At 37.6% G+C, this 27,844-nt stretch overlaps 1 protein-coding gene across 1 annotated transcript; it reads left to right on the top strand.

Annotated features, from left to right (window-relative positions):
* The first annotated feature begins 1,330 nt into the window (after positions 1–1,330).
* Positions 1,331–27,844, top strand: UHMK1 (U2AF homology motif kinase 1). Its single transcript, XM_020872860.2, has 8 exons — positions 1,331–1,778; positions 3,076–3,368; positions 4,116–4,307; positions 6,138–6,232; positions 12,393–12,469; positions 12,617–12,715; positions 16,829–16,917; positions 20,811–27,844. The coding sequence occupies exons 1-8, from the start codon at positions 1,511–1,513 to the stop codon at positions 20,955–20,957; spliced, it is 1,260 nt and encodes a 419-aa protein (XP_020728519.1). The 5' UTR covers positions 1,331–1,510; the 3' UTR covers positions 20,958–27,844.

Here is a 27,844-nt window from a genome sequence, read left to right on the forward strand (position 1 = left end):
GGGGCAGTAAATTCCTTTCAGTTAAGAGACTGAAATTCCAAGTGGGTGGCTAGTATTTCCTGGTGGGTACCAGCCATGTGGAAAGATGAGGATCTAATAAAAAAAAAAAAAAGGATCTAATCAGAAAGAACATTGGAATAGGAAAGTACAGGGGAAAAGGAAACCTACAAGGTGATTCTGCAAGAAAACATACAGAAGAGGAAATTAAAATGGCTGATTAAAATATGAAAAAGGTGTACACTACTAATAATAACAAAAATAAAAACCATATCAAACATCATTTATTATTTATAAAATTAAAAAGAAAAAATTTTAATCACAATGATTTATATTGATATGTTTATAGTAAGTCATGCCTTCTTTGACTGCTGATTAGAGAGAACATAGATGTATACAACTAGTCTACAAAACAGGTTTGTGACAATCATAAATTTTGCAGATATTAACCATATATTTATTCCCTTCTAATTTCTAGTGTTTTTTTTAACTACATAATAAATTACTCCAAAAGTTAGGAACATATAATAATACATATTTGTTGCCATAATTTCTGCAGGAATAAATTCAAAACTATCTTAGATAGGTGGTTCTAGCTTAGGGGGTCTCTCAAGGGTTTGCAGTCAAGCTTTCAACCAGAGGTGCAGTCATTTGAAGATCTGCCTGGGATTGCATGCTTTTTGATGAGACAGCCACAAGCCAAGTAGACTATGAGGCACAGAGGCCTGGACATCCAGAATTATAGCCACAAGTGACCATGGGTGTGGAGGTGGTAGTAAACTCATGCCTTTAGTTTTAATAAGTGGGGTGTTCCCTCTGAGACACTGGCTACGAGAAATACAGGCAGGGCTTTATTTTCCTAGGTTTCCAGTGGTGAGGTGCCTCAACAGGAAAAAAGAGCAACTTTAGTGTCAGGTAACCGTGGGTGAGGGGTTTCCCAGGTGGCGCAGTAAAAGAACCAGCCTGGTAATGCAAGAGACAGGGGTTCGATCCCTAGGTGAGGAAGATCGTCTGCAGGAGGAAACAGCAACAGACTCCAGTGTTCTTGTTTGGGAAATTCCATGGACAGAGGAGCTTGACGGGCTACAGTTCATGGGGTCGCAAAGAGTCCGAGGCGACTGAGCATGCAGGCACGCACAACATGTGTGAGACCAGTTTATGTAGGGCCTGGAACAGTGAGGACTCCAAACTTGACCACCTCTCAACCTCCGGCGTCTCCCCCAAGCCAATTTCGATCTCGTCACCCCTAGGCCCTGCCCCCTCTAGGCCCGCCTCCTTCAGCCGGAAGGATTGGCTCTTCCCCTATTTCCGGCTTCTGGGACCTCCCTCCCCACCCCGCCCCAGGAGACGGCTTCCGGTGTCATGGCGGCTTGAGGTCCCGGCAGTCGGTGAGGCGGCTGCAGGCCCGTCCCTGCGGAGCCGCTGGTCCGGCTGGCGGGGATGTGACCGCAGTCCCTGCCGGCCTGCCCCGGGCGTCGAGTCAGCTCCGTGTCAGCCCCCTCAGTCCGCACCGATGGCGGGATCCGGCTGCGCGTGGGGCGCGGAGCCGCCGCGGTTTCTGGAAGCCTTCGGGCGGCTGTGGCAGGTACAGAGCCGCCTGGGTAGCGGCTCCTCGGCCTCGGTGTATCGGGTGCGTTGCTGCGGCACACCCGGCTCGCCCCCAGGAGCGCTGAAGCAGTTCCTACCGCCAGGAACCACCGGGGCTGCGGCCTCGGCCGCCGAGTATGGTTTCCGCAAAGAGAGGGCGGCGCTGGAGCAGTTACAGGGGCACAGAAACATCGGTAATTGCCGCTGTCTCCCTTCTTGTCTTGCCCAGATCCCAGTTTTAGCGTGCTGTCTCTCTCAGCCTGGCGTTCCGTCTTTCGTCTTTTAGGCTGGAGAAGTGGGTCTCGCCCTGTACTCATCACCGGGTACAAGGCCGTTTCCCATCCCCCTTTCACTCTGCAGTACGGGGAAGATTGTCTGCTTTGCTCGTAGTAGATGCTCAGTAAATGCTGTTTTGCTTCAATTCTCATTAGAGAATGTTGCATAGAGAATTGTCTTCTCAAGTGAAAGGAGGTGTATCTTTAGTAGATTGTCATCTCTTGTACGGAAATTTTTGAATCTTTGCACACCAGTGAAAAATGGGAAATATTTCTCGTACTTGTGACGTCAATACTAATAACTCGTATAGGTTGTTCTTGATACATATTTGGTATGGATTTGGGAGAAATGACTCCTAAATTTTACATAGGTGTTCGTATGGAAGTGTGAAAATTATACATGTGCACTTTATACTTTTAGCCAGGTAAAACCATGTTTCATCATTCAGATATTTAGAATGTAAGATATATAATGATTACTGGTGATTGATCTGCGAAAACAGTTTTCATTCTTATTATACCAACAGAGAGCTTATAATTAGTTACGGCTTTGGCTAATAAATGTCTTCCTGGCAAACATGATCCATATTTAATTTGAAGAGTGACCTCTTTAATACTACCATTTAAAGAAGAATTTCTTAATATTAGTGTTGCTTTTTTTTTTTTTTCCTTTTCTTTTTCAAGGGTTGCTAAATGGTGTATATAACCTGGCTATTTAGGAGGGAATTTTTTTGGCCTAAGTACTTGATGAATCTACAAGATTGTTAAAACGTCATCTTGAATGTCTTAATCTCTCCTTTTAATATTTAGATTATAGAGTGCTATTCTGGATCAGGAAAGGATCTTCAGTTTTGATTTTGCACGTTGTGACATTTACGTTAAGAGTACTTAGTATTTGGATTTTTCTTCTGATCAGTTTTGCTTGGCACCCTAAGTGCATATTCACCCATCACTGAGTGCTTGGGAAACACAGTTTGAATTATTGTGTCATATTTAATATCTTTTAGTAGTAATCTGCTGCTGAAGGTCATCTCATCTCATTTTGTTAAGATAAAATAACCGAGTTGCCCAAAAATCTTACTCATGGGAAAAATAAATTACAGTGGCTTGCTCATTAAAGCTATCCTTATCTAGACTACCCCAGATTTTTATCTACTTACTAGTCACTTATTCTGAGTCTGGTTTTTAAAGTGTTGTAATTAATTTCTTTTTCTAGTGACTTTGTATGGAGTCTTCACAATCCACTTCTCTCCAAATGTGCCATCACGCTGTCTGTTGCTTGAACTCCTGGACGTCAGTGTTTCGGAATTGCTTTTATATTCCAGTCACCAGGGTTGTTCCATGTGGATGATACAGCATTGTGCCAGAGATGTTCTAGAGGCCCTTGCTTTTCTTCATCATGAGGGTTATGTCCATGCAGACCTCAAGCCACGTAACATATTGTGGAGTGCCGAGAATGAATGTTTTAAACTCATTGACTTTGGACTTAGCTTCAAAGAAGGCAATCAGGTAAGACATACTTTCTCTCTCCAGCCCCTCAGTGGTTTAAAACAAATATTTTTAAATAACAGAGGTGATTTAGTAGAGACTTAAGAGATATTTGGGGCTTCCCTGATGGCTCAGATGATAAAACATCTGCCTGCAACGCAGATGACCCAAGTTTGATTCCTGGGTCAGGAAGATCCCCTGGAGAAAGGAATGGCTACCCACTTCAGCATTCTTGTCTGGAGAATTCCATGCACAGAGGAGGCTGGCAGGCTACAGTTCATGGGGTCTCAAAGAGGCGGACACGACTGAGTGTCTAACACACGTTTGAGTCAGGTAGGAGAGAGCTAGTACAAGAGGGCTCTGAAATTATTAAAAGTACTTTACATAGAACACTTTATTTTTCTTTGACCGTTTGGTTAATTGCTGAATTACTGATGTCTTCAGTGATGGAAGAACTCATGTGACAGTTCTGGCAAATGGTCCATTCTCCATAGTTTATCTGCTCTTTGCCGAGTGTCCTTATTTATCAGCAGTGCCTCACAGGCAAGAGAGTATCTAAAGAAATGAGCAGTTGTATGGAAAATGTACAGCTTGCCTTCGAGAACTATCTAGTTAATGAACCAAAGAATTATGATCCCCAAGGACTAAAAATTCTGGCATTCAGTTTGACATTGGCTTATCACACATTCTGAGAGGTAAATACACTGTAGAGATGGATGGAAGGTGGGCAGTTTTTGATTGGTTATAATACTTACTCATTTTCTTTAGGATGTAAAGTATATTCAGACAGACGGGTATCGGGCTCCTGAAGCAGAACTGCAGAATTGCTTGGCCCAGGCTGGCCTGCAGAGTGATACAGAATGTACCTCAGCTGTTGATCTGTGGAGCCTAGGAATCATTTTACTGGAAATGTTCTCAGGAATGAAATTGAAACATACAGTCAGATCTCAGGAATGGAAGGTAAACTGAACCAGTGTTTCGCTTTCAGGTCCTTAATCCCAGTGTAAGAGTACTCAGTTTATAATGATTTTCGTTGAGGACTCTGATTGCTTTATCTCCTCCGTATTCCCCTTACTGTTACCTTTAATGCCATTCATCAGTCCCATCGCTACAGATGCGCTAGGGAGCGTTGCATGCTCACTGTTTTTAGCTGAGGTCTGGCATGTTATAAGTGCTTAATAAAGTGTTTGAATGAATGCCTTTTCCTGAGGAAGCAAAAGTGGTTTGTTTAGTAAAGTAATTGTATTACATTCTAAAACATTACTAATACAGTAGTATTCTGTGAGGATTGTTAGAATGGATTTTGGTTATTCTTTTATGTGTCAAAACCTGGAGGCACGAATATGTAAAACCACTAGCTCAAGGTCATACAACTGGATGTTCTGGACCAAATTCTGTCCCTAGTAGTCAGAAGTTCAGTGTTCTGTCCACAGTTCCACACTGCTACCTATTTGTGCTCTGTTTGTGAACTATCCTGAGAAAGTGACTGCTGCTTATAACATTGTTTGCTTGGGAACATGGGTTCTAAGTTCCAGCTAACATAGGAATTTACTTTTTGCATATTTGTGAGTTAAGAATTAACTGCAGTATCTTTTCAAACATATTGGGGCTTGAATGTTGTGATAGTATCAGTCCCTTTTTGGCTAGGTGTTTGAAAAGCAATACGGTGTTTAGGGATTACTGATTTTGATATGAAGCAAGTATTTTTTTGAGCATATAATACATAGTGTGTGTGGCTATTATACAGAATTTTATTTCTCTTAAACCCCTAGTCATCTATATCTGGTGAAACAGTTCTTGGAAGGAATACTTTAATAGCCTAGTAGTTGTACCTTACTTTTGGCAAAAAAAAAAAAAAAACAACGCTGCCATGGGAGTAAAACCAGTATCACTCTTTGTCATTAGTACCTGCAAACAGTCCAGTGTACTTTGGGGCTACTTTCTCTAGTGCTTATACAGATAAACACATCAATTTCCTGCACTAGGTTTGACTAACTTTGAATTCTTCAGACTTTTTCTGCTTAGGACAGGGCCAGGTAGAATTAGATCACATTCAGTGATCTAGTTAATTATTAAATTAGGCATTTAATTTTTTTTTCTTTTTTTGGTGAAATTTAGAGGCTGATGTGTATTAAAGCAGTCCCCCCTATTTGCCCCTAGGTAAAAGTATCATTCTATATTTTATCACTTTCCTTGGAGGTACAGTTACCAAATATGAGCTTAGGCTCTGAAGTTAAATCTTTAGGGTTTATATCTTCTCTTCACCTCTAAGTTAGTTATTTAGGTTTACTAAACTGTAGTTTACTTTCAGTAAAATGATGATAAGAGTGTTGAAATGATATCTAATGTTTTGTTCCCCAAGGATTTAAGGTATGAATAATGTGACAGATGCAATTTTTAAATTCTGCCCTGGTTTCTCCTTGATAGTTTATTTCCATCTGAAAACCAGTTGAGGACTCATCATGAGGACACTCTGGGTCACCTAGCACACATCTATTTTCTCAGTTTGCATTAAATTACATTTCTGTGTGTTTGCCTTGGTATTTGTTTCTTTATTCATTCACCTAGTAAATGTTCACACAGTGTTAGATACTGAGAATAGAGAAAAAATGTTCCTCGTCTCTAGAAGTTTTATAATAATGTATGTAATCTCCTTCATTAAGATTATAAACTTTCAGAAGAGAGTGTTTTCTGTTGTATTCTTACCAAACTGTTAAGTGCTGTGTGCCTAGTACTCAACAAATAAGGACTGAATTGAATAACCAAAGAAGGACTTTTTTGTCTTTTTAGGCAAATAGTTCTGCTATTATTGATCACATATTTGCCAGTAAAGCAGTGGTGAATGCCGCAATTCCAGCCTATCACCTAAGAGACCTTATCAAAAGGTACATTACATGTACTTTAAACTTGCTTTTTTTCCTGAATGAATTTATATTATTTTCTGGTTTGCTTAATCATGTAGAGGTTTTGCCTCCTTAGAATTAAAAATCTTTAGATATTCTATACAGACTGGTTTCTAATAAGAAACAAAGTAGTCAAGTCATTTTAGTAAATTTATTTTCAAAAGAGTGTTCTTGGCAAGTACCAGGTATTAGGCTCTTACTTTGCGCTGTTCAGTGGAAGATAGGTGACGAGTCACTGTATGTTGGGCCTTCTGTAACTCTGGCAGTTCTGTAAATGATGGAGAATAGGTGTTTAAAGAGTCTTTACTAACTAAAGACCAAGTTTACTTTGGAATGCCAAAATAATGTTTCATGTAAAGTAATTATACATTATACTTTAAATAATTACCATTGAAAACTCTGGGGACAGATAGAGTGTTTTGCTTTCACCCACTTCCCTTAGTGGTAACATCTTAAAAATCTGAGTACAATATCAAGACTAGGAAATTGATATTAGAGTCCATGGAACTCAGATCTCATCAGTTTTACTTGCACATATTTGTGTGTGTGTGTGTGTGTGTGTTTTACAAATTACAGTAGTTTTAAGTAGCTGCTAGTAGCTGATTGATACTAGGTATTGCATGTAGCATTTTATATTGAAAAGAGGCAGTGTAAAATTATATAATGGATTCTAGGATAGAAGTCAAATTATATAATGGATTCTAAGACAGACTCAGAAGTCCAAGTTCTAGCATTGACTTTGTTATTTAGCTTGAGAGTTTTTTTGTTTTTAATGATAGCTTTATTCTTTTTCTTTCTGCAACTAATACTAGATTTGGAAGCTATAAAAAATCGTGATGAGAAAAAAATTATAAGCTCATTTTCTAGTGTTAGCACTTTGCTGTATTTTCAGTATTTTCCTTCGTATTTTGTTGTGTATGCATGCAAATTATTCAAATCTTTTTTTTTAGAATAAAACATAAATACTGAAAAAAAATGCATAGCCTGGTGAATACTTAGGAATATTATTGTATTTACCATTTAGGTTGAGAAATAGAACTTTACCAGCTACTCTAGAAGTCCTCTGTGTATTCCATCCCAATTGCAAGCCCCTTCTTTGTCCCTAAAAGAACCTCTGCCCTGGTGTCATTGTTATTACTTCCTTGTTTTTATTATAGTTCTGTTAACGTAAGTATGCATCCCTAAACACTATAGTTTATTTAGTTTTTTGGATTTTCTTTTCTTTTTTCTTTTTTTATTTATTTTTATTAGTTGGAGGCTAATTAACACTATAGTTTAATATTGCTGTTCTATTAAGAATCCCTTTTAAGTTTCATTTACTCTAAAAGGTCCCTTTCCATCTCCTACCCGCCTTTTCCCTTGTTTATTTGTTGAACAACCTGGATTGCTGACTCAGTATAGTTGTCCACAGTCTGAATTTTACAGATGGTGTTATTGTAGTATAGTTTAACATATTGCCCTATTTTCTGTAAATTGGTAGTTGTATATATGGTACTGTGTGTTTTTAGGTTAGTACATAACGTGGCTGTCTTCATTTGATGTGTTAACAGCTATTAATACTCAATGCTCAGATCCATTACTTTGTTAGGAGTTGTAGAACAGTGATGTTTTTAGTCTCCTCTTTAACTAAAGATGAAATAAATGCTTGGTTCTCTTAATTGGCTTGTTTTCATAATGAATTGATTGCTTATCTTTCAAAGTGGATCATTTCCTTTTTGAAAGGTCAAAATATCATTATTAACTAATGAGTCTAAATATATTTGGTGTATTTCAGTCTGTTCCAGTTCTTATACTAATTGAAGCTGAAATTATCTCATCTTTGATAAACTTGAGGCTCTGCAGGTTAGCTTTGGCATACCTTATTACCTTTAATAGCTTCATCACTATCTGGTATGATAAGATGTTTCCAGTTCAAAGTATGCATTTCCTGCTCCAGACCTGGAAGTAGCCATTTCTCCAAGAAGCCTGGTTTCTTTTAGTAGGAGGTAGTGTTTTAAAACCAGAGTCTGGGATGTGAGGCGATCTGGTTGTGACATCTGTCACCCCGTTCAGCTAAACTGGCTGACTGGGCAGCTGTCTCCTCCCTCCCTCCCAGCTCCATGTGCGGCCCTCCCGGAGCTGTGCGCTCGGGCGAAGGGGATGACCATTCCCGATAGAGGAGAACCGGTCTTTGGTCAAGGGTGTTCGAGTAGCTGTGCTCTTTGCTAGAACCTCCAAGTAAAAGGCATTCAGTCACGTTCGACTCTTTGCGACCCCCATGGACTTTACAGTCCGTGGAATTCTCCAGGCCGGAATACTGGGTAGCCGTTCCCTTCTCCAGGGGATCGTCCCAGCCCAGGGATCGAACTCAGGTCTCCTGCATTGCAGGTGGATTCTTTACCAGCTGAGCCACCAGGGAAGCCCAGACAAGCTCTCAGAACCACAGTCTGGGTATTAAGAGTACTCATTGCTATTGGGGAGATCATTGTTTCCAGGCCTGTTAAGTGGGTGGAGTTCATACTGATACTTCTGACTTAAATTCAGTACCACAGTGTTTTTACTTCTTCTGTTTTATGTCTCTTTTCTTTTATGTCAAGAATTATGGTTCTTAAGGACAAAGAGAATGCCAGATTAGAATATTCCATTATTACTCATTTGCTTTATTCCACATTACACTAAAACAGTCTCAATAATAGTGCTATAGTAAGATTACTGAAAACAGTTGCTTTTGCATATGCTCTTCCTATTCTCCCCTTTGAAAAAAGTTATAACCGTGTTGTCAGATTATATGGCTATTACGTGCTATGCACTCTTTTATTTTTCAAACGCTCTCATTTAGTCTTAGTTCTGTGTCTAACTGGATATTTAATATTCATCACTGGTCCTTGTATTCTAATCATTTTAGTCTACTGAAGCATGTTCTTTTGATCGTAGGATTAATATTCTCTGAGCTCTTGCTTATTAACAATAGTTAAACTGTGTTACTACACTTGAAAGTCTTGTTTATCTGAGTATAAAAATCCTTGGCAGACATTTTTCTTGAGCATTTTAAACATATTACAGTTGATCGTTGAACAGCATGGGTTTGAATTATGTGAGTCCGTTTATACACAGATTTTGTTACTACTTGATGTGCAGTTGGTTGAATCCGTGCTGCAGAACTGTGGATACAGAGAAGCTGTGGATATGGAGGGCCAGCTGTAAGTTAAGTGGATTTTCAGCTGGGGAGAGGGTGTGCTCCTAACCTGAAGTTGTTCAGGGGTCAACTGTAGTCCATTCTCTTTTAGCAAATAGTGTTGCTGTTGAAAGCACAGTGCCAATGACACTTTGTTTTAAGTAATTTGGTCTTTTGTTCTAAATGCCATGAGAATTTCATGTTTTTGTTAAAAGTCTAGTGATTTTACCAGAATAATACATTTTGATTGCTCTGGGTCTGAATTCTCAGGAAATAGGTAGTTTTAGATCTTTTTGTTTGTTGTATGAAAGTATTCTTAAGTTACAGTTCTTAGTGTTTGTTCCATTACTTTGCTTTTTTTTCTTTGAAGCACTCCCATTCTATATGCATTATTAATAGATTTTCTCTGACTATTCAGTATTATCACTCTCTTGAATAGTTTTTTTATTTATTTTATTATTTCTTTTTGATTTAACAATTTTTTCTCCTTTCTGCCTTCTGTTTATCTTTAGGACATCATCTTTTGTTTTTATTCATCCTTATGTTACTTCTAGCTTAAGCTTAGTTTATAAAATGATTTTTTCCTTTTATTCCTAATTCTTTCCTGAGTTTTGTTACCTGATTTTTGGTATTTTCTAATTTTGATTACTGTTACTCTTTAGTATCTTGTATCTTTGTAAAAAATACTTTGGGCTCATTTTCAGATGGTTGGTTAACAGTGTTCCTCTGTGTTGTGGTTATGTCTTTCTTGCATGCATTTGCTGTCTGAGGGCAGGTTATTTTGCAGTCTACTTTCCTTGTCTAGGAACTTTGCTGTAATACTTTGTGTGTGGCTCATTTTTATGTGAAATTCGTTTTCCTAAACTTAGAAAGGTGTAGCTTTTCTAACTGTACACAGCTCCTCCTCCTGTTGTTTTGTGTGTGTCTCTTTTTTTTTCTTGAGATCCTGTGGGCTCTTCCCATTCCCTACTTTTTCCTGATGTCTTTGTCTCTTTCTCTCTCAGTTTTTATTTACCCCATCAGTGTGGGTTCTCTTCCCGAGACTTCTTTTCTCTGCGGGACTCTGCCCTAGAAGGCAGCTTCAGCTGATTGGTTTTGAGAGGTTCTAGTGTCTAGATTACTTCAGCCCCCTCAAATCTTACAGAGGACCCCTTGCATTCATTTGGAATCTATAACCCCTTGATTAGCTTAAAGTGCTTTTCTCAAGTTGGTTTTTTTGTGCTTTCCAGTGAATACCTGTTTGGGGGGATTATTTTTTTCTCTGGGTCATCAGATTAACTGTTGTTTCTCTCTGCTTCCTTCTACATAGAAGCCCATCTGGTGCAAGTCTTATTGCTATCGATGGTTTGTCCCTAGCTACTTGGATTTTGTTGTCTAGTGAGGTTACTTACTTTTGTTAGAGATGTTATCCATAAATTTTTTAATTTTGCTATCAAGTTGCTTTATTATTAGGAGGCTTTAACAAGACAAAAGTCATCTCACCTCTTTTTTTTTTTTTTTTTTTTTAAATTCAGTTACTGTAAATCTGTGTCTAGCTTTTTTTCAGTTAGTGTTACAGGATGTGGATCATTTTCTCATGTTGTGTTTATTAATCAAAAACATTTTAAATTAAAATATAGTATTATGTCTTCAGTTTAGTTCAGTCGCTTAGTTGTGTCCGACTATTTGTGACCCCATGAACTGCAGCACTCCAGGCCTCCCTGTCCATCACCAACTCCCGGAGTTTACTCAAACTCATGTCTATCAAGTCGGTGATGCCATCCAGCCATCTCATCCTCTGTCGTCCCCTTCTCCTTCTGCCCCCAATCCCTCCCAGCATCAGGGTCTTTTCCAACGAGTCAACTCTTCGCATGAGGTGGCCAAAGTATTGGAGTTTCAGCTTCAGCGTCAGTCCTTCCAATGAACACCCAGGACTGATCTCCTTTAGGATGGACTGGTTGGATCTCCTTGCAGTCCAAGGGACTCTCAAGAGTCTTCTCCAACACCACAGTTCAAAAGCATCAGTTCTTTGGCATTCAGTATTCTTTATATTCCAACTCTCACATCCATACATGACCATTGGAAAAACCATAGCCTTGACTAGACAGACCTTTGTTGGCAAAGTAATGTCTCTGCTTTTTAACATGATATCTAGGTTGGTCATAACTTTCCTTCCAAAGAGTAAGCGTCTTTTAATTTCATGGCTGCAGTCACCAATCTGCAGTGATTTTGGAGCCCGAAAAAATAAAGTCTGACACTGTTTCCACTGTTTCCCCATCTATGTGCCATGAAGTGATGGGACCAGATGCCATGATCTTAGTTTCCTAAATGTTGAGCTTTAAGCCAACTTTTTCACTCTCCTCTTTCACTTTCATCAAGAGGCTTTTTAGTTCCTCTTCACTTTCTGACATAAGGGTGGTGTCATCTGCATATCCGAGATTATTGATATTTCTTCTGACAATCTTGATTCCAGCTTGTTTCTTCCAGCCCAGCATTTCTCATGATGTACTCTGCATATAAGTTAAATAAGCAGGGTGACAATATACAGCCTTGACGTACTACTTTTCCTATTTGGAACCAGTCTTGTTCCATGTCCAGTTCTAACTGTTGCTTCCTGACCTGCATGTAGGTTTCTCCAGAGGCAGGTCAGGTGGTCTGGTATTCCCATCTCTTTCAGAATTGTCCACAGTTTATTGTGATCCACACAGTCAAAGGCTTTGGCATAGTCAGTAAAGCAGAAATAGATGTTTTTCTAGAACTCTCTTGCTTTTTCGATGATCCAGTGGATGTTGGCAATTTGATCTGTGGTTCTTCTGCCTTATGTCTTAGGTATATATAATAATTTATTCAACTGTTTACTCATAAATGGCATTTATATTTTTTGTAGTTGAATGATTCAGAAAGTCATGCTAATATTAATGTTGTGCTGGATATTTAGACATTTTTATTTTCTTTATTGGTTATATTTTCAAAAGATTTGATGTACAGATACCTATTTTTGTGTTTTAGCATGCTTCATGATGATCCAAGCAGAAGAATTCCTGCTGAAATGGCATTGTGCAGCCCATTCTTTAGCATTCCTTTTGGTAAGTTGTATACATCTTTTTTTTTTCTTGGTTATTTTATAATCAAGTAAGATATCAACTAATTTATATTCCCAAGCTCCGTTGCCTAATATTCATCAGTTTATTTGGAGGAGTTAGCATTTCACCGTGTTGTAATGAATTTAACAGCCCCTCATATTGAAGATTTGGTGATGCTTCCTACGCCAGTGCTAAGACTGCTGAATGTGCTGGACGATGATTATCTTGAGAATGAAGAAGAATATGAAGGTCAGTGCTTCCTACATTTTATTTTAATGTGTCTTTCCTGTGTAGAATAGACATACCATTTCATAGCTTTCTCATGTTTTGCTAGTTTATATAGTGAGGATATTGAGCTGTATGATCTCTGAAGTACACTTACTTTTGATGCCTGCAGCAGATTTAATGTGTCCCCCACCATTTTCCTATGAGAAAGCTCTAAGCCCCAATGTTGGAGCTTTAGGAGGTAATAGGGTTAGATTAGGTCATGAAGCTGAGGCCCTTCTGATGGAACTAGTGGCCTTTAAAACAGAATAGACAGAGCAGTCTTTCTCTTTGTTCACTTTCTCTGCCTGTGTGAGTATACAGCAGGAAGGCAGCTGTCTACACCCAGGCATCAAATTTGTCTGCACCTTGATGTTTGAATTCCAGCCTTCAGAACTATGAGAAACAAGTGATTGTTGTTTAAGCCACTTAGTGTGTGGCATTTTGTTAGAGCAGTCCAGGCAGACTGGAACAATTCCTCAGATCCTTTCAACTCTTTTACATCTGATAAACCTTTACTAAATACATAAAGATTATCTTTCCCAGCAACTTCTTTCTTTCTGTCTGTGCTATTCCTGCCCTATGCTTTCACTTCTTTTTAGCTTTTATTTATTTATTTTACTTTTAACAGTTCATTCACTCAAAACATATTTACTGAGTATGCACTTACCACCGTGGATTTATTTCCTGTCTTTAGTGTAATAGGGGAGACAGTTATATAAACAATTACAAGTATATAAATAATTAGTTATATAAATTTGAAGGTTACAATAAAGTACTGAGGCAGAGAGGAGGGCTATTTAACTCTGTCGGAGTGATGCATGAATGGGCATCTCTCCAGACATATAGTATCTGAGTTCTGTTAGTAATTGAAGTTGCTTGACTAAAAGTTGAGGGGTTGAGCTAAAAGTAGCTCAGAGACACAGAAATGAGAGAAAGTGTGGCATATTCAGAGAACAGCAAATTGTTTGGGATGGCTGTATCTTAGGATATTGGGGAACAGTCAGTTAAAGCTAAAAAGATAGCCAGAATACAGGTATCTAATAGACTTGTTTGATATGTTTAAGAATTTGGACTTTAATCTCAGAGATAGTAACACTGGAATATAAATTACACAAAGGAACTTTGTATCAGGGGTAGAATAGTTCCTGGCTTCTTATAACTATTCAATAAACATTTGTCCATTGTAAAATGCAATAAAGAGCCGTTAAAATTTAAACTAGGAGAGTGTTATAGTCAAACTTGGGTTTAATAAGAGCATTCTGGAAGCAGAGTGGTGAATAGACTAAAAAGCAGGACCAAACTTAAAAAGATCAATTGTGCGCATGCTAAGTCGCTTCAGTCGTGTCTGACTCTTTGCAACTCTGTGGACTTCAGCCCTCCAGGCTCCTCTGTTCATGGGGTTCTCCAGGCAGGAATACTGGAGTGGGTTGCCATTTCCTCTTCCAGGGGATCTTCCCGACCCAGGGATTGAACCCGGGTCTCCTGGGTCTTCTGTGTCTCCTGCATTGGCAGGTGCGTTCTTTACCACTTCCCCCACTTGGGAAGTCCAGAAATATCAGTTGCTTAGTGCTGAACATTTTCTTTGTGGAAAATTAAACCATTACTGATGGAGCTAATTTTACCACACTGTTTCTTGTAAGGGTAAATCATTTTATGTCCCTCAGCTTTATATAGTTACCTAACAGATGAAACAAACCTGATTTCTTTGAATCTGTGACAGTAGTAGGAATCTCCAATCTATACTTTTTAGGATGCCTTTTTATCTGGAAGAATAGTCTTACCCTCATCATTATTTTGGAATTCCCAGGTGGCTCAGTTGTGAAGAATCCGCCTGCAATGCAGGAGTGAAGTGAACTGACTCTTGCGTGTCTGACTCGTTGCGACCCCATGGACTATACAATCCATGGAATTCTCCAGCTCAGAATACTAGAGTGGGTGAAATGAAGTGAAGTCCCTCAGTCGTGTCCGACTCTTTGTGACCCCATGGACTGTAGCCTACCAGGCTCCTCCATCCATGGGATTTTCCAGGCAAGATACTGGAGTGGGTAGCCTTTCTCTTCTCCAGGGGATCTTCCCACCCCAGGGATCAAACCCAGGTCTCCCGCATTGCAGGCAGATTCTTTACCAGCTGAGCCACAAGGGAAGCCTGGAAAGGGACGCTATGGCTGCATGGGCCAAGAGGTGAACCTGGGCCTCCCTTGCGGCAGGCGAGAATTCTACCACTGAACCACCCATGCGCAATTCTGGAAATGTGGGTTCAGTTCCTATGCTGGGAAGACCCCCTAGAAAAGGAAATGGCAACCCACTCCAGTATTCTTGCCTGGGAAGTCCCATGGACAGAGGAGCCTGGCGGGCTGCAGTCCATAGAGTTGCAAAAGAGCTGGATACCGCTTAGCAATTAAACAACAACAGCATTGTTTTAATTAGGTCATTATGGAACAGTAGTTCTAAATAATCTCTTGACATCTATTTCAAATTATTAAGCCTTTTAAGTGTCTACCTACTGTATTTAATTCTGTCTCCTCCTAATAATTTTGATTGCTATAAAATTCAAGCATGGACTTTCTTGAGTAAACCTCAGGATAGAGTGTATCTGTTCTTTTCTGTGTATGTTGCTGTGTAACACCTTTTTTCCTCCTTCTAAATACATTAAGCATTTAAATGCTTAAATGTTAATTTAAACATTTAATGGTATTTAAATATTTAAATGCTATTAAATCTTACTATTTAAGAGTCTTACATGAACTAAAGTGCAGCAGACTTTTTAGTACCATTAAATACCTTTGTTAGTTCTGATTAGCAAGGTCATCTTCAAATTACAATAGTTTTAGGTAAGTTTGCCTTGCTGGAAATCATATATGTTAGGACAGCTGTCTTGTAATCTTGATGGTAGTGGGGAAGAAGTTAGATTCAAACCTTCTAGTGAGACCAAAATAAATTGCAAGTTTTGTATATGTTAGAGTATTAAAACAAGGAAGAAGGGAGAGGGTAAGGAGGGAAGGAAAAAGGGCAGGCAGGCAGGAGCAGGTAAAGAAAAAAAAATGTAGCTAAAAAATCATAGGAGATTAAAAAATATATATATATTCCTGGAGTGGAGAAGGTGTAGTGTGCACTAGTGTGCCCAGAATTCAAAATTATAATTCAACAAATTTTACCTTGACGTAACCACCATAGACAAAATATTTACAGTTCTTACCACAGAAAGAACCCTTATAAAGCAAGCCAAGAGATAGTGGGTAAAGGACACAAACAATTTATATGAAAGGATGTGCAACGTATCTCACACACATTTCATTCTCACTTGTAATATTAATACTATACTCTGATATCTTTGTCACTTGTCACATCGACAGTGAAGATGTGGGTGAGGTATAGGAAAGCATATTCTCATATGTCACTGGAGAGAGTTTAGGTTGATGAACCTATATGAAAAGCAAATTGGTAACTCTAGCAATTACACGTTCATATTAATTTTGACCTAGCAGTTCCATTTCCAGAAAGTTAATTTGTAAGTACATAAGTGAAATGAGATGTATATACACGTTTATCTATTACAGTATTGTTTATAATGGCAAGCAATTTGCGAATAGTTTAATTATTCATCAGTAGGACACATTAGAGAATTTATCAATCTTTTATAGAGTGAAATATTAAATCACCATAAAAATAAATGAGAAAATTTTGTGTAATGATATTGAAAGGTCTAAAAATGTAGTTTTAAAAAAGAGTGGAACTTTTTATTTAAAGCATATATGATTATGTTTGCTTGTGTAAGCTTATAAAGTTTTTGGAAGGTTACAGAAAGAAACTAATAATGCTTATTGTCTTCAGAGAGGGGAACAGGATGACATTTTGGAAAGTTGCAAGAAAGCTTTTCTTTTGGATTTCAAATTATTTGACTGTATTAACCAAAACAGATTTAAAATATAAAAACAAAATTATTAAATGCATTAAATTTATATTATTCTTAACTTAAGCAGAAAATGACTTCATTACCTAGATATGGATTCTTGAATTCTTGAATTTAAAATCTGAAAATAATGAATGCTTGCAAATTACATCAAAGTGATTACTGCTGTATTTATTAATAATCAGATGTTGTAGAAGATGTAAAAGAGGAATGTCAAAAATATGGACCAGTGGTATCTCTGCTTGTTCCAAAAGAAAATCCGGGCAGAGGACAAGTAAGTGAATATTTTTCATAATTTGAAAATGATTCAGTGGTTTTTAAAATCCTGTACAAAATGTTTCAATTTTATAGAAAGATACACACAAAATGTTGCTAGGAATTAAGAATTTGTATTATCACGGTTTTTACTTTTTTTGTACTTCTTTTTCCAAAAGTTCTATAATATGCATGTACTTTTTATCAGTTAAGAAAATTTTTCTTAAGTGTTAAATCTACTTTTAAGCCATTATACACAGCCAGCTGAATCATATGCTAATTTAGGTCAGGGTCAGCTACAGAAATATTTGGCCCAGTTTTTTCTAATTAAGTACAGTTGGAAAACCATTTAGGTTAGGTTCTGATTGTAATAGAATTATCAGTGATAATTTAAACAAGGAAAATGTACTGGACTGAAATATCCTGAAAGCTGAGTTCAAGTTTCAGCTTGGCTTGTTTTGTGAGGAACCTTAGTTTTTTCATCTATAGAATGTATAAGCCAAGAGTATGATCACAGTTTCTGAAGAAAACTCTGTGATCCTAAATTAAGTCGTTCTTGTATCTGTAGGTTTTGTTTTTTGTTTTTTTTTTTTCCAGAAAATAGAATATACTTTTATTCTGTTTCTTAATCTTAACACCACTGACATTTGAGCTGGATAATTCTTTGTTTGGGGAGCTGTCATGTACATTATAGGATGTGTAACATCATCCTTGGCTTCTGCTCACTGGATTGGTCTCTTTCCACCCTCCTCCTCAGTTGTGACACCAGGAATGTCTCTATAGACAGTGCCACATGTCTCCTGGTGAAATCACCTCTGGTTGTGGATTTTGTCTTTCATGGTTAAACATTAGGAAAAATCTTGGCAACTGAAAAAAAAGTGAAAGAAATTTCACTCTCCTCTTAGTGAACAGTTATTATTGCCAGTCTAGTAATAACAGCATTTACCTCATTCAGTGTCAGGAGCATACTAATAACTGCATCCTTGCAACCATATTTGTTGAGCGTAACAGGTGGGATACAACTGTGAATGAAGCAGACAGAACAATGTATAGTGATAAGTGCTGTGGAGGAAAAGAGATGGTAGAAGAGATATAGAGAGTCCTATGGAGGGGTGGAGTGCAGTTTTAAAAAAGTAGGTGAGGAAGAGCATAATGGATTACACTTGAGTCAAAATTTGAAGGAGGTAAGGAAGAGAATTCTAGCAAAGAGAACAGCAAATTTCAAGCCCCTGAGTATGCCTGTTAGGTTTGAGGAGGGCAGTGTGACTATGCAAAGTGAGAAGAATGGAGAATAATGGGAGATTAGATCAGGGAAGTATGGGAGTATAGGACAGATCAAGGAATGGGAAGGAAGGATGTTGGAAGATTTTTGAATTAAGGATTAACATGATCTGACTGAATCTGAGTGGCAAGATAGAGAAACTGGAAAGTCTTTTCAGGGGAGAAGTATCCATCTTTTAAGATGATAGGGAAAAAATAAGTATGACCAAAAAGAGGAACAGCAGCGTGGTGCCGCTGAAGTGTGCTGGGCCTGTGACCAGAGAGGGATGGAGCAGAACCCCCCTCTGCTCTCAGTGCAGTCTGGGGCTCCCCTGGTGGCGCACCTGCAGTGCAGGAGACCTGGGTTCTGTCCCTCAGTGGGTAAGATCCCCTGGAGAAGGGAATGACTACCCACGCCAGCATTCTGGCCTGGAGGATTCACCCCTACACATTCCATGGGGTTGCAGAGTCCAGCATGGCTGAGTGACTTTCACTTTCATGAGCAAAAAGACATTGGGTTTATCAGTGCCGAAGAATTGATGCTTTTGAACTGTGGTGGTGGAGAAGACTCTTGAGAGTCCCTTGGACCTCAAGGAGATCCAACCAGTCCATCCTAAAGGAGATCAGTCCTGGGTGTTCATTGGAAGGAGTGGTGCTGAAGGTGAAACTCCCAATATTTTGGCCACCTGGTGTGAAGAACTGACTCGTTTGAAAAGACCCTGATGCTGGGAAAGATTGAAGGCAGGAGGAGAAGGGGATGACAGAGGATGAGATGGTTGGATGGCATCATTGACTTGATGGACATGGGTTTGAGTAAGCTCTGGGAGTTGGTGATGGACAGGGAAGCCTGGCATGCTGCAGTCCATGGGGTCACAGAGTCGGACACGACTGAGCAACTGAACTGAACTGACATGACTGAGAGAAAGAGTAAGTTTCTTTATCAACAAAAGAAATAAGCTTCTAAGTGGAGAGTGAATGCAACTTTTGATAAATTCCTGAAATCACAGGTTTAACTTCTTTCAATCATTGAAGATGTTGCCTAGTTGGTAAAGTCAGCATGAATTTTTCAGTTCAAAATAGCATGTTAATTTTTTAAGGAATATTAAAAAAATACTGGAATATAGATTATGGGATGCTTCTTACAATTATAAACAGTAGTCAAGATTAAAATGATAGAACTCTAATTAATTACATAATAAGTTATAAAATGTGTTTCCTCTATTTAGTTTACAGTGATATAATGTGTAAAACTGTAGGTTATCCATGAAGCAAGAAGTAAGATAGGAAGCATTGTATTTCTTGTATAAGTGCATGTCTACTCATTTATTGAACATGGTTAATAGATTTTGGAGTAATAATCAATTTAAAAAATCAAAAAGAACTTCATATTCTCATTGGACATCATTTAATCTTCCTTTTATATTTAATGAAAAAGTATTTATTGCTAGAAACTACAGCTAAACACATTGGTTTTGGGGAGAAAAAGAGATATAAAATATCAACTATATCTAAGATGAGTAAAATGGGCATCAATTTTTAGCATTGGATGGTCTCAAACTTTTTCTTTTAAGAGTAATGCATAGCTTAAAATGTCATAGAATGGAAGAGGCAGAATCAGTTCTACATGTCCATTTTACAATATTAATGAATTCAGAACATGCCATCACAGGCCAAAATATCTTAGGTCTAATTGTCACACTTTATCCTTAACAGAAATATTTGCATGACCAATGCAGGCAGAGTCCATTAAAAAAAGAAAAAGTATTGGATTTGAAGTTGTTTCTTTTTATGTCCTGGAAGTTTTTATGCCCTTTGGAAATACTTTGATTTTTCAGCTAAGAAAAGGGTTCCTAAGAGAGGGAAAGTGAAAAGGGATAACCTGCCTGAACTTATAGGTAGATCCACTTTTAGGCAAAGGTACAAATGACAGTTAAGAATCTGGAGATTGATGTCTGTCTACCCTCGCATCCACCTTGAAAGTCTCTTGAGTGTCCTAGAGTGCTGACACCTCAGTGTGAAGAATATTGATGGAACAAAGGGGGCATCCGACTGAGGTGGGAGAGGCAGTTCTTTCCCTGGTTCACACACTTACACAGTAACTGAGGATCAGTCAGTTCACTCGCTTGTAACTTTTGCTTTAGATTGTCATAATAAATTAGACTAATAAATTAAGCTATTTCATCTACCTAGGAAAGGAAGTACCTAGTTTTAAATTTCTCCCTTACTATAGTTATGGCTTCTACAAATCTTTGAGGCACTGTTGAAATGTCGTTGTTCTCTGGGCTGTTCGACCCTGTCTTCAGCAAGTGTTTAGCACTGTTCCACATACTTTTATGAACTTGGCAAAAGGATGTATGTTTTGATGGAACTTTTTTCAGAATTGAACTGAGTTCTAAGTATTCTAAACTTTGCCGGTCCGTGGACCAGCAGCATTAGCGTATCCTGAAATCTGGTTTAGAAATGAAGAGACTCAGGCCCCACCTTAGATCTACCGAAGCAAAATCTGCATTGTAACAAGGTCACTAAGTGATATACACACACACACACGTGCACACACGCGCATGCACACACACACGTGCAAAGTTGGAGAAGCACTGTTCTGAAACAGTTTTCATGAAAATGAAGTTACTTTTTTTCTCTGTTCTCTTACAGGTCTTTGTTGAGTATGCCAATGCTGGTGATTCCAAAGCTGCTCAGAAATTACTGACTGGAAGGATGTTTGATGGAAAGTTTGTTGTGGCTACATTTTACCCACTGAGTGCCTACAAGAGGGGATATCTGTATCAAACTTTGCTTTAATCAGTAACCTGAGGACTATTTCCTGTTTCTCCTCTTCCATTTCCTGGGTTATTCTACATCTGAATGCAGGAGTACCGCCCTTATCATTTTAAGGGAATACTTTGTATATTTATTCAACCCTACTGATGTGCAGCCATGCTCGAGCAGTGACTGCCTCGCAGACGTTTGGCACTGAGTAGGACAGGACCTCTTAGCTGTACCTTGAGGGTTTTAGAGCATCCGTGGGGCATCTTTTTTTGTGCAGTAGGGCCAGTGCTGCTCTTCAGTATGTATCTTTAAAAGATACTGACTGTTTCATGTGATCATGAAGCAGGGGCGAATACTGTCTTGTCACAGGTATATTAACGAATTTGTTAGCGTTGGTGACATCACTTACAGATTATTCCTTTATGTTGTTAGATGGTTCTTCCTTGCTGATATCCGTAGTTGGCACTGGATGCTGTCAGTGATTGTAAGTAATTGTCAAGCAGCAGTTCCCTACTGTGTTCTTAACACTGAGTTATGATTTTTTTAAAGGAGTATGTAGTACTGAATATTCCTTTAAAGAACCTGCGGTGAGCCTCTCTCTCTATATTTTTTTTTAATTAAGGCTTTTAAAATAGAAAGCTGATGCTTGATCTTGCACAATTTTTATGTCTAGTATGTATGCTTGAGTGAGTGTGCAGGTATGAAAGGTTAGAGAATATTTGAGTAGCATTCTTTATAGTGTGAATCTTGTGGGTTGATACAGTCTATGCCCATCTCTTCCCTACCTGTTTAATGTCTATAAGATTTAGGATACAGGTTTTTTGGGAGTCGGTGTGTCTGAAAGAATGAAATGAGAAAATAGTCCATTCCTGAGAGGCCCAGAACACACAAGTCTAGACCGGATTACATTGAAACACTCTTAAAGTGAGAAAACTCTTGTAAGAGTTTGGGTACACATAGATTGCCCATCTTTCAGGGTCTGCTTTAGACCCTGCATTAGCTCATCTGTTTTATACTGACTCTTCTAGGATCATTGTAAGATTTCTCAAGATAGAGTTCTGTCTACTATGATGGAAAATTTATGTTGGTTAAAAAGAATTAATTGTTCAGTGAAAGGAAAAGAAAAAGGTGAAGGGTGCATAATCAAGGATTCTTTATTTCTTCCTTTTTCTCTCATCTCCCTCCCACACCTTCTTTTCCTCTTCCCTCATTCTTTACCTCTATCCTAAGCTGAAGAGAAGTTAGAGGAAAGCATCCTAGTTGGTCAGGTGGTCTGACTTTTGACTGCAAGGAAGTTAAGAAAGGTGTAGCTATAATAAGGTGGAAGTAGAAAGAAAGAAAAACTCATGAAGAATTCTTAAAAAGATTCATAGCAATCTAACGTGACCCCAAATAGAGGCTACTAGTATTCCTAAGTTCATGGGCACAGATTGATTATGTGGTTTTAGGAATGATAATCAATGGATTCCTCTCACATTACAGTAGATTGTCTTCAGAGGTTTAAATCTTAGGAAATCTTTATAAAGCACTGATTATACAAAAAAAGTTATATACAGGTTGTGAGTTTTTGTTTTCTTAACTAAAGGAAAAATTTATTTATTTATTTATTTTCCTAAGGAAAACACTTTTATATCTTTCCCTGCTGGAAGGCTTCTCATAGAGTTTTTCCCTGTGGGTGCCATGCAGGTTATTGAGAGCCCAATTAAGAATTTACGTCTTAGAGGATGAATTATTTTACCCTGTTCACACAGTTACTATTTGATATTTTAGTTAATCATAGTTACCTAATTCTTCAAAACTCTCTTTAATATTTATTATGAAGCCAAATTTGGTATAAGGAGGATAAATAATGAATTGCCAAAAGACCTTGTGGCCTGGTGCCCAAGGGAAATTTTTATAAGTAACTTCTAATATGTCCCCTTAGAAGGAAGAGCTATTCTTTTTCATTTTGGCCCTTTCAGAGGTTTATTAGCTGGTTTGGTTTCAGGTAAAAATTCAAGAGAGTATTGTGGAGACCTAAGCTTTCCTAAAACATAAATATTTGTATGGGTAGCAGCTTCTATGGTGATTAAAAACACCATGTCCTTCCATACATACTGATGAACACAGTGCAAATGAGTTCTTTTTAAGGGCAAGTATTTTAGGTTAGCACATACACCTTTCTCATTTCCCTTCCCCACCACCACCAAAAAGAAAAGTCCTTACAAGTAAACTGCAGGTGGGCTTCTAAGCGTAGTGCTGCAGTGTGCTGCTAACATCTTCATGCTGAATTTCACAGCATTCTTTGATCGTCTTATTGTTGATGAGTATACATCATGAGTATATGTAGTGTTTAACACTGTAGAATTTTATTACAGCAGATGCTAACTAGATTTTAAGTGTGCTGAGGGAATAACTGATGAGCCTAAGTAATCATGCATTGAATTAAATGTTTTATATTTAAGCCACAAAATTGAAAAAAGATGCCTCCTTTGATTTAAATTGTTATTTTATAGCTCTTAGCCCATTACTACCAAAGATGACATTTGCAGATTTTTCTCCCTCTTCTAATATTATGAGAAGTTTAATCTTGTTAACTTTTTTAAACCTGAACCAAATATTAAAAGATGCAGTTTTCATCATCCTTTAGGATGAAATATATACACAGAGATTTTGATTCCTTGAAGTTTTAAAAACAAATTTTCTTTTGGAGAGGTAGGGTAAACATACGAAGGTTCATGTTCACGTAACCCCTACCAGTTTGGGAAAATTTTATCTCAGGTAATTTTTCTTTCCCTGAATTAATATCTGTGCTTCCTTCCCTCTTGCCTTCAGGTTTCTTCCTTATTGTCCCATGATGTGGTCCTGGTACATTTTTGTCCCAGAAAAGGCATGTAAATTGATTATTCTGTAGGAAATCTTTGGTTCTTTGGAAACATATTTGGAGGAGGTGGCTAGTTGGCCACTTTCAAAACTTTAATGCTGTATTTAGAGAAGAAGAAATGGGGTTGGATGCCTCAGTAAAAGATAGCACTAGCTAAAAGAAACTATTTGCTGCATTTTAAAGGCATAATAACAAAATGAGCCTCTTGCAATAAGAGATTGATTGCATTTATTATTACTGGATGTCTTCCCTGTCTTGTGGCCATCAGTATAGCACATCTTTAGGAAAAAAATTCTCTGCTATGCCTTGGGCCACTACTATGGCTGCTTTTAGAACAAAACCACAAATACAGTTTTTCTCATCCTTCTCCCTGTTTTCATTGAGACAGGTATTGCCTTCTTTTTAAAGGTACTCTGGCTGCTAAATAAAAAGAGTGCTGAGCTATGTTAAATTAGCCGTTTTAAAAAAAAATCTGAATTATTATTTAACTTCTCTTCTAGAATCATGTTACTTGTACTTATATCTTAACCTTTGAGCAAATTTATTATAAGGGATGCTGCCAGAAAGAGTGCTGCCATGTAAAGGAAGTTGAAGAGAAACTATGGGCATAACGTTGGTTTCTGTCTTAGTACACTGGGCTTTCACCCTGCTAAGGGAATCAGTTACCTTTCTGGAATAAATTGTAGTCAGAATTACATTACTCAGATGCTGTTTTAGGACTCGTTTGAGTTATTTCTCAAATGCAGGTAACTGGCATTTTGGCATCATTTTCTTAGGCTTTTGTCCTAACCTTATAAAATTAGGCCTAGCTTACATAATTTCTGCTACTAGTTATATTTGGCAGTGTGACATTTTATTTTTTATAATTTAATGAAAATCAGCACCGTAGTAACTGACGGTAATTATACTGACATAGTTACTGGGTGAGGGGCTGGGGGAGACACTCAGTGACCACGTGTTTTACCTGGACTTTCAGGCGAGGGTACGTGCCAGGTGGCTTTATTCAGATTAGGGTGCAGATGGAAGCGCATCAGGACTTTTAGTCTGGTGGGTGTGTAGACAGTCAAAGATTTAAGCAAGTGCCTTGTGTTTCCTGGAAAATACTAATTTGGGTGAAACCTTCCCAGATGATAGTAGTTACTGGTTTGAGTCATGTAGTATAAAACTCCCAACATTTCCGTGGTTTGTCTTTTTTTTTTGGTATGTGTGAAACTGTTCATATTTGTTTTGTTTTTTCCCCAGTATTACATATAATGGAAAGCCAGAGTCGTCTAGCAGAATATAATTCTTCCTTGGATGTAGTTCCATTTTTAATATTACGTTCCTTCTTCAAATCTTACTACTCTAGCTCTCTGATAAAATTTATTTCTTGTTAATTGTGGTCACAATACAGACCACACTTTGGTCACAGCTCAAAAGAATTTCCATTTCTTAAGGTGCTCAATAAATCACCTTTACTTTTGAGATGTTAGCCTTTTCAGGTTAGTATCACTTCCTAGCTTTCTCAGTGAATAAAAGAATGTTGAATCTCTGTGAAATGGAATTCATCTGAGCCTCTTGTGGTATATTTGGGTAAGTTACATTTTCTTAGTGTTAGAGGAGTATGATTGTTTTTGTTTTTGAAGTACCCCAAATGTTAGAGAGTTTGTTCTGTTTTAGGTTAGCATCTTCTCTGACACCACAGGATATATCATGTTTGTTATCCAGTGTTTTTCACTGCTTTTTAAATTCGCACAGTGATTGCCCAGTAGATTTACACAAGTACTTGTGGACATTTAAGAAGGTGAATAGTTTTAACTGCTGCAATACTGGAATTTTATAGGAGAAATGGGCTGTAAAAGAAATACCTGTAAACCAGAGAGCATTTAGGAAATTGTCTATGGGTGGTCATGAAGGTGATCTTCAGGATATGAGATACACAGTTTACATAACCTTTGTTCTCCTGATGTGAAGTTTGTATTCATTTTCCTACAACTCAGCACTTTTGTTGTCTGTTACACTATTTAGAAGGATTAATGTTTTATTTGCTTTATTTGTGCTTTTCAGAGAGTTGTCATAATCATGGCAGTTACATTTGTGGCACTATCAATGCCAAAATTCATGGGAAATTTATCAAATGATTGCAAGCTATTTCCCATTAAAGAGTAACTGTCACAGCATCCTAGAGGAAACTGAGGGCTTTTTTGAAAGTCATGTATGGTTTATGATTAGCTTTGTGGTCAGAGAGAACAGAGCATTCTGTTTTGTTTTGCCTTATGTGACCATTGATCCATGTGACTATTGATCCTCGTTGTGAAGTAAAAGAGCTTATTTTGTTATACTACTTTGTATAACGAAAATAAATCACATTCTGAAGAAAAAACCCCAAACTGGAATTGTCAAAATTTTTATTCCTATTTGCAAAACTCTTAGGTCCTATTTCTTATCATAAACTCTTGATTGTCAGCAAGAGAATTGTGTGTAGTCAGTTCTGTCCCAGTTGGAATTCCCTTCCCTTTCTAAACTCTCTCCTTAATAGTATTCATGGTGTCAGGATAGTGAGTGTGTAAAAGAAAATGTAGTGAGGTGTTCTGTATCACACATCCAAAATCATGCATTTATGGACTCAAAATCTTTTCAGTTATTTGAATTATCTATAGCTACATTATTTTATTAGCATGGGTTGTCAGAAATCTACCAGATTTAAGAGTAAAGAAGAGAAAAGTAATATAAACAAAGAGATGGGGGAAAGAAAACGGCTTCCTTTTTCAGGTGTTATTAATTGTTCATATAGTTTATGACCTAAAAATGATATTTATTTTTAAAAATCCAAGTTTGGTACCTGTGACATAGAAACATTGCCTTTTCTATACATTCCTCATCATTGTTTCCCTGGAAAATTATTTTAAGAGTGTATGAGACCAGATTAAATATCCATATTAAGTTTGGTTAAATTTTTTAAAAAAAATATTTAAATGAGACTCTATCTTTTGTGTATTTGGCATACATCAACACTTATGCAAATTAAGGGTCAGAAAGAAACGGGATTCGCCATCTCTGTGTTTGCCTTTGCACATTGGGTGCAGTGGGTGGCGTTAGTATGTACTAGCTGCAGTGTTGTAGCATCTTATGAAAGTAAGTAGTGTTAAGTACAATAAAGAAAAGTTAAGATGCATCTCTGTGGAATATTTACTTTGCAGAGTGTAAAGCTGTCATATCTCTTTCCAGCAGAATTTAACTCCTTCATTCTTTTTTTTTTGAAAAAAAATCGTAAATAATTTAACATTCCTTTATATTCTCCTAACTGTCAAATCTGGGGTAGAACAGATTTTCCCCCCCGAAAGGACTCCATCTTTGTTCTTTTGTTCACTCTTTGAAATCCAGTTATGATCAACAGATTTTGATAATTTATGGCTTCCTGTATCGGCACTGGAGTGGTTGGTTGTGAATATTAAAACCTACTACTGTTTTCCCTCAATAACATGTAATAGCTGTGTTTTTGCTTAGAAGGTATGGTTAGAAAAATGTGAATGATCACTTAAACCAAAGCCAGTTATAAGGAGTATTCTCTCCTGTTGGTTTACCTTCACCTCAGAACTACAAGAATATTACAGTACACAATAGCTGTCTATAACATTTCTACCAGTTGTTTCAATAATTTATTGGTCTTGGCATTTCTTGGCACAATGGCTCTCTGTTCTTGGTGATGTCTTATTTTTTTGTGATTTTTTTTTTTTTTTAAGTAACTGAGTGGGACTATAAATGTAGATGTGTATCAGTACCAAGAAATTCTTTTCTCAAATCTCTATATTTCTGATTTCTATTCAAGTCTTTTAAACATGTTTTTTCTTGCTGAGTAGCAAAGAACTTTTATTTTCCACTTTCCTATATGCTAAAAATGTATGCACACAGCATTTCAATTAACTGAATTGCATATAGTTTTTTTGCTGAAAACTCTATCTGTAAACACAATTGCCTTGTTCAGTTTTGTTGTAAACTGACTTACCATAAGATGCACTGTTGATATGCTTTTTGATGTGTGTTTGATAAGGGTGATAAAATAAAGCTTAAAAACAAA

The sequence above is a fragment of the Odocoileus virginianus genome, chromosome 5 (genome assembly GCF_023699985.2).
Source record: "Odocoileus virginianus isolate 20LAN1187 ecotype Illinois chromosome 5, Ovbor_1.2, whole genome shotgun sequence".
Lineage (NCBI taxonomy): Eukaryota > Metazoa > Chordata > Mammalia > Artiodactyla > Cervidae > Odocoileus > Odocoileus virginianus.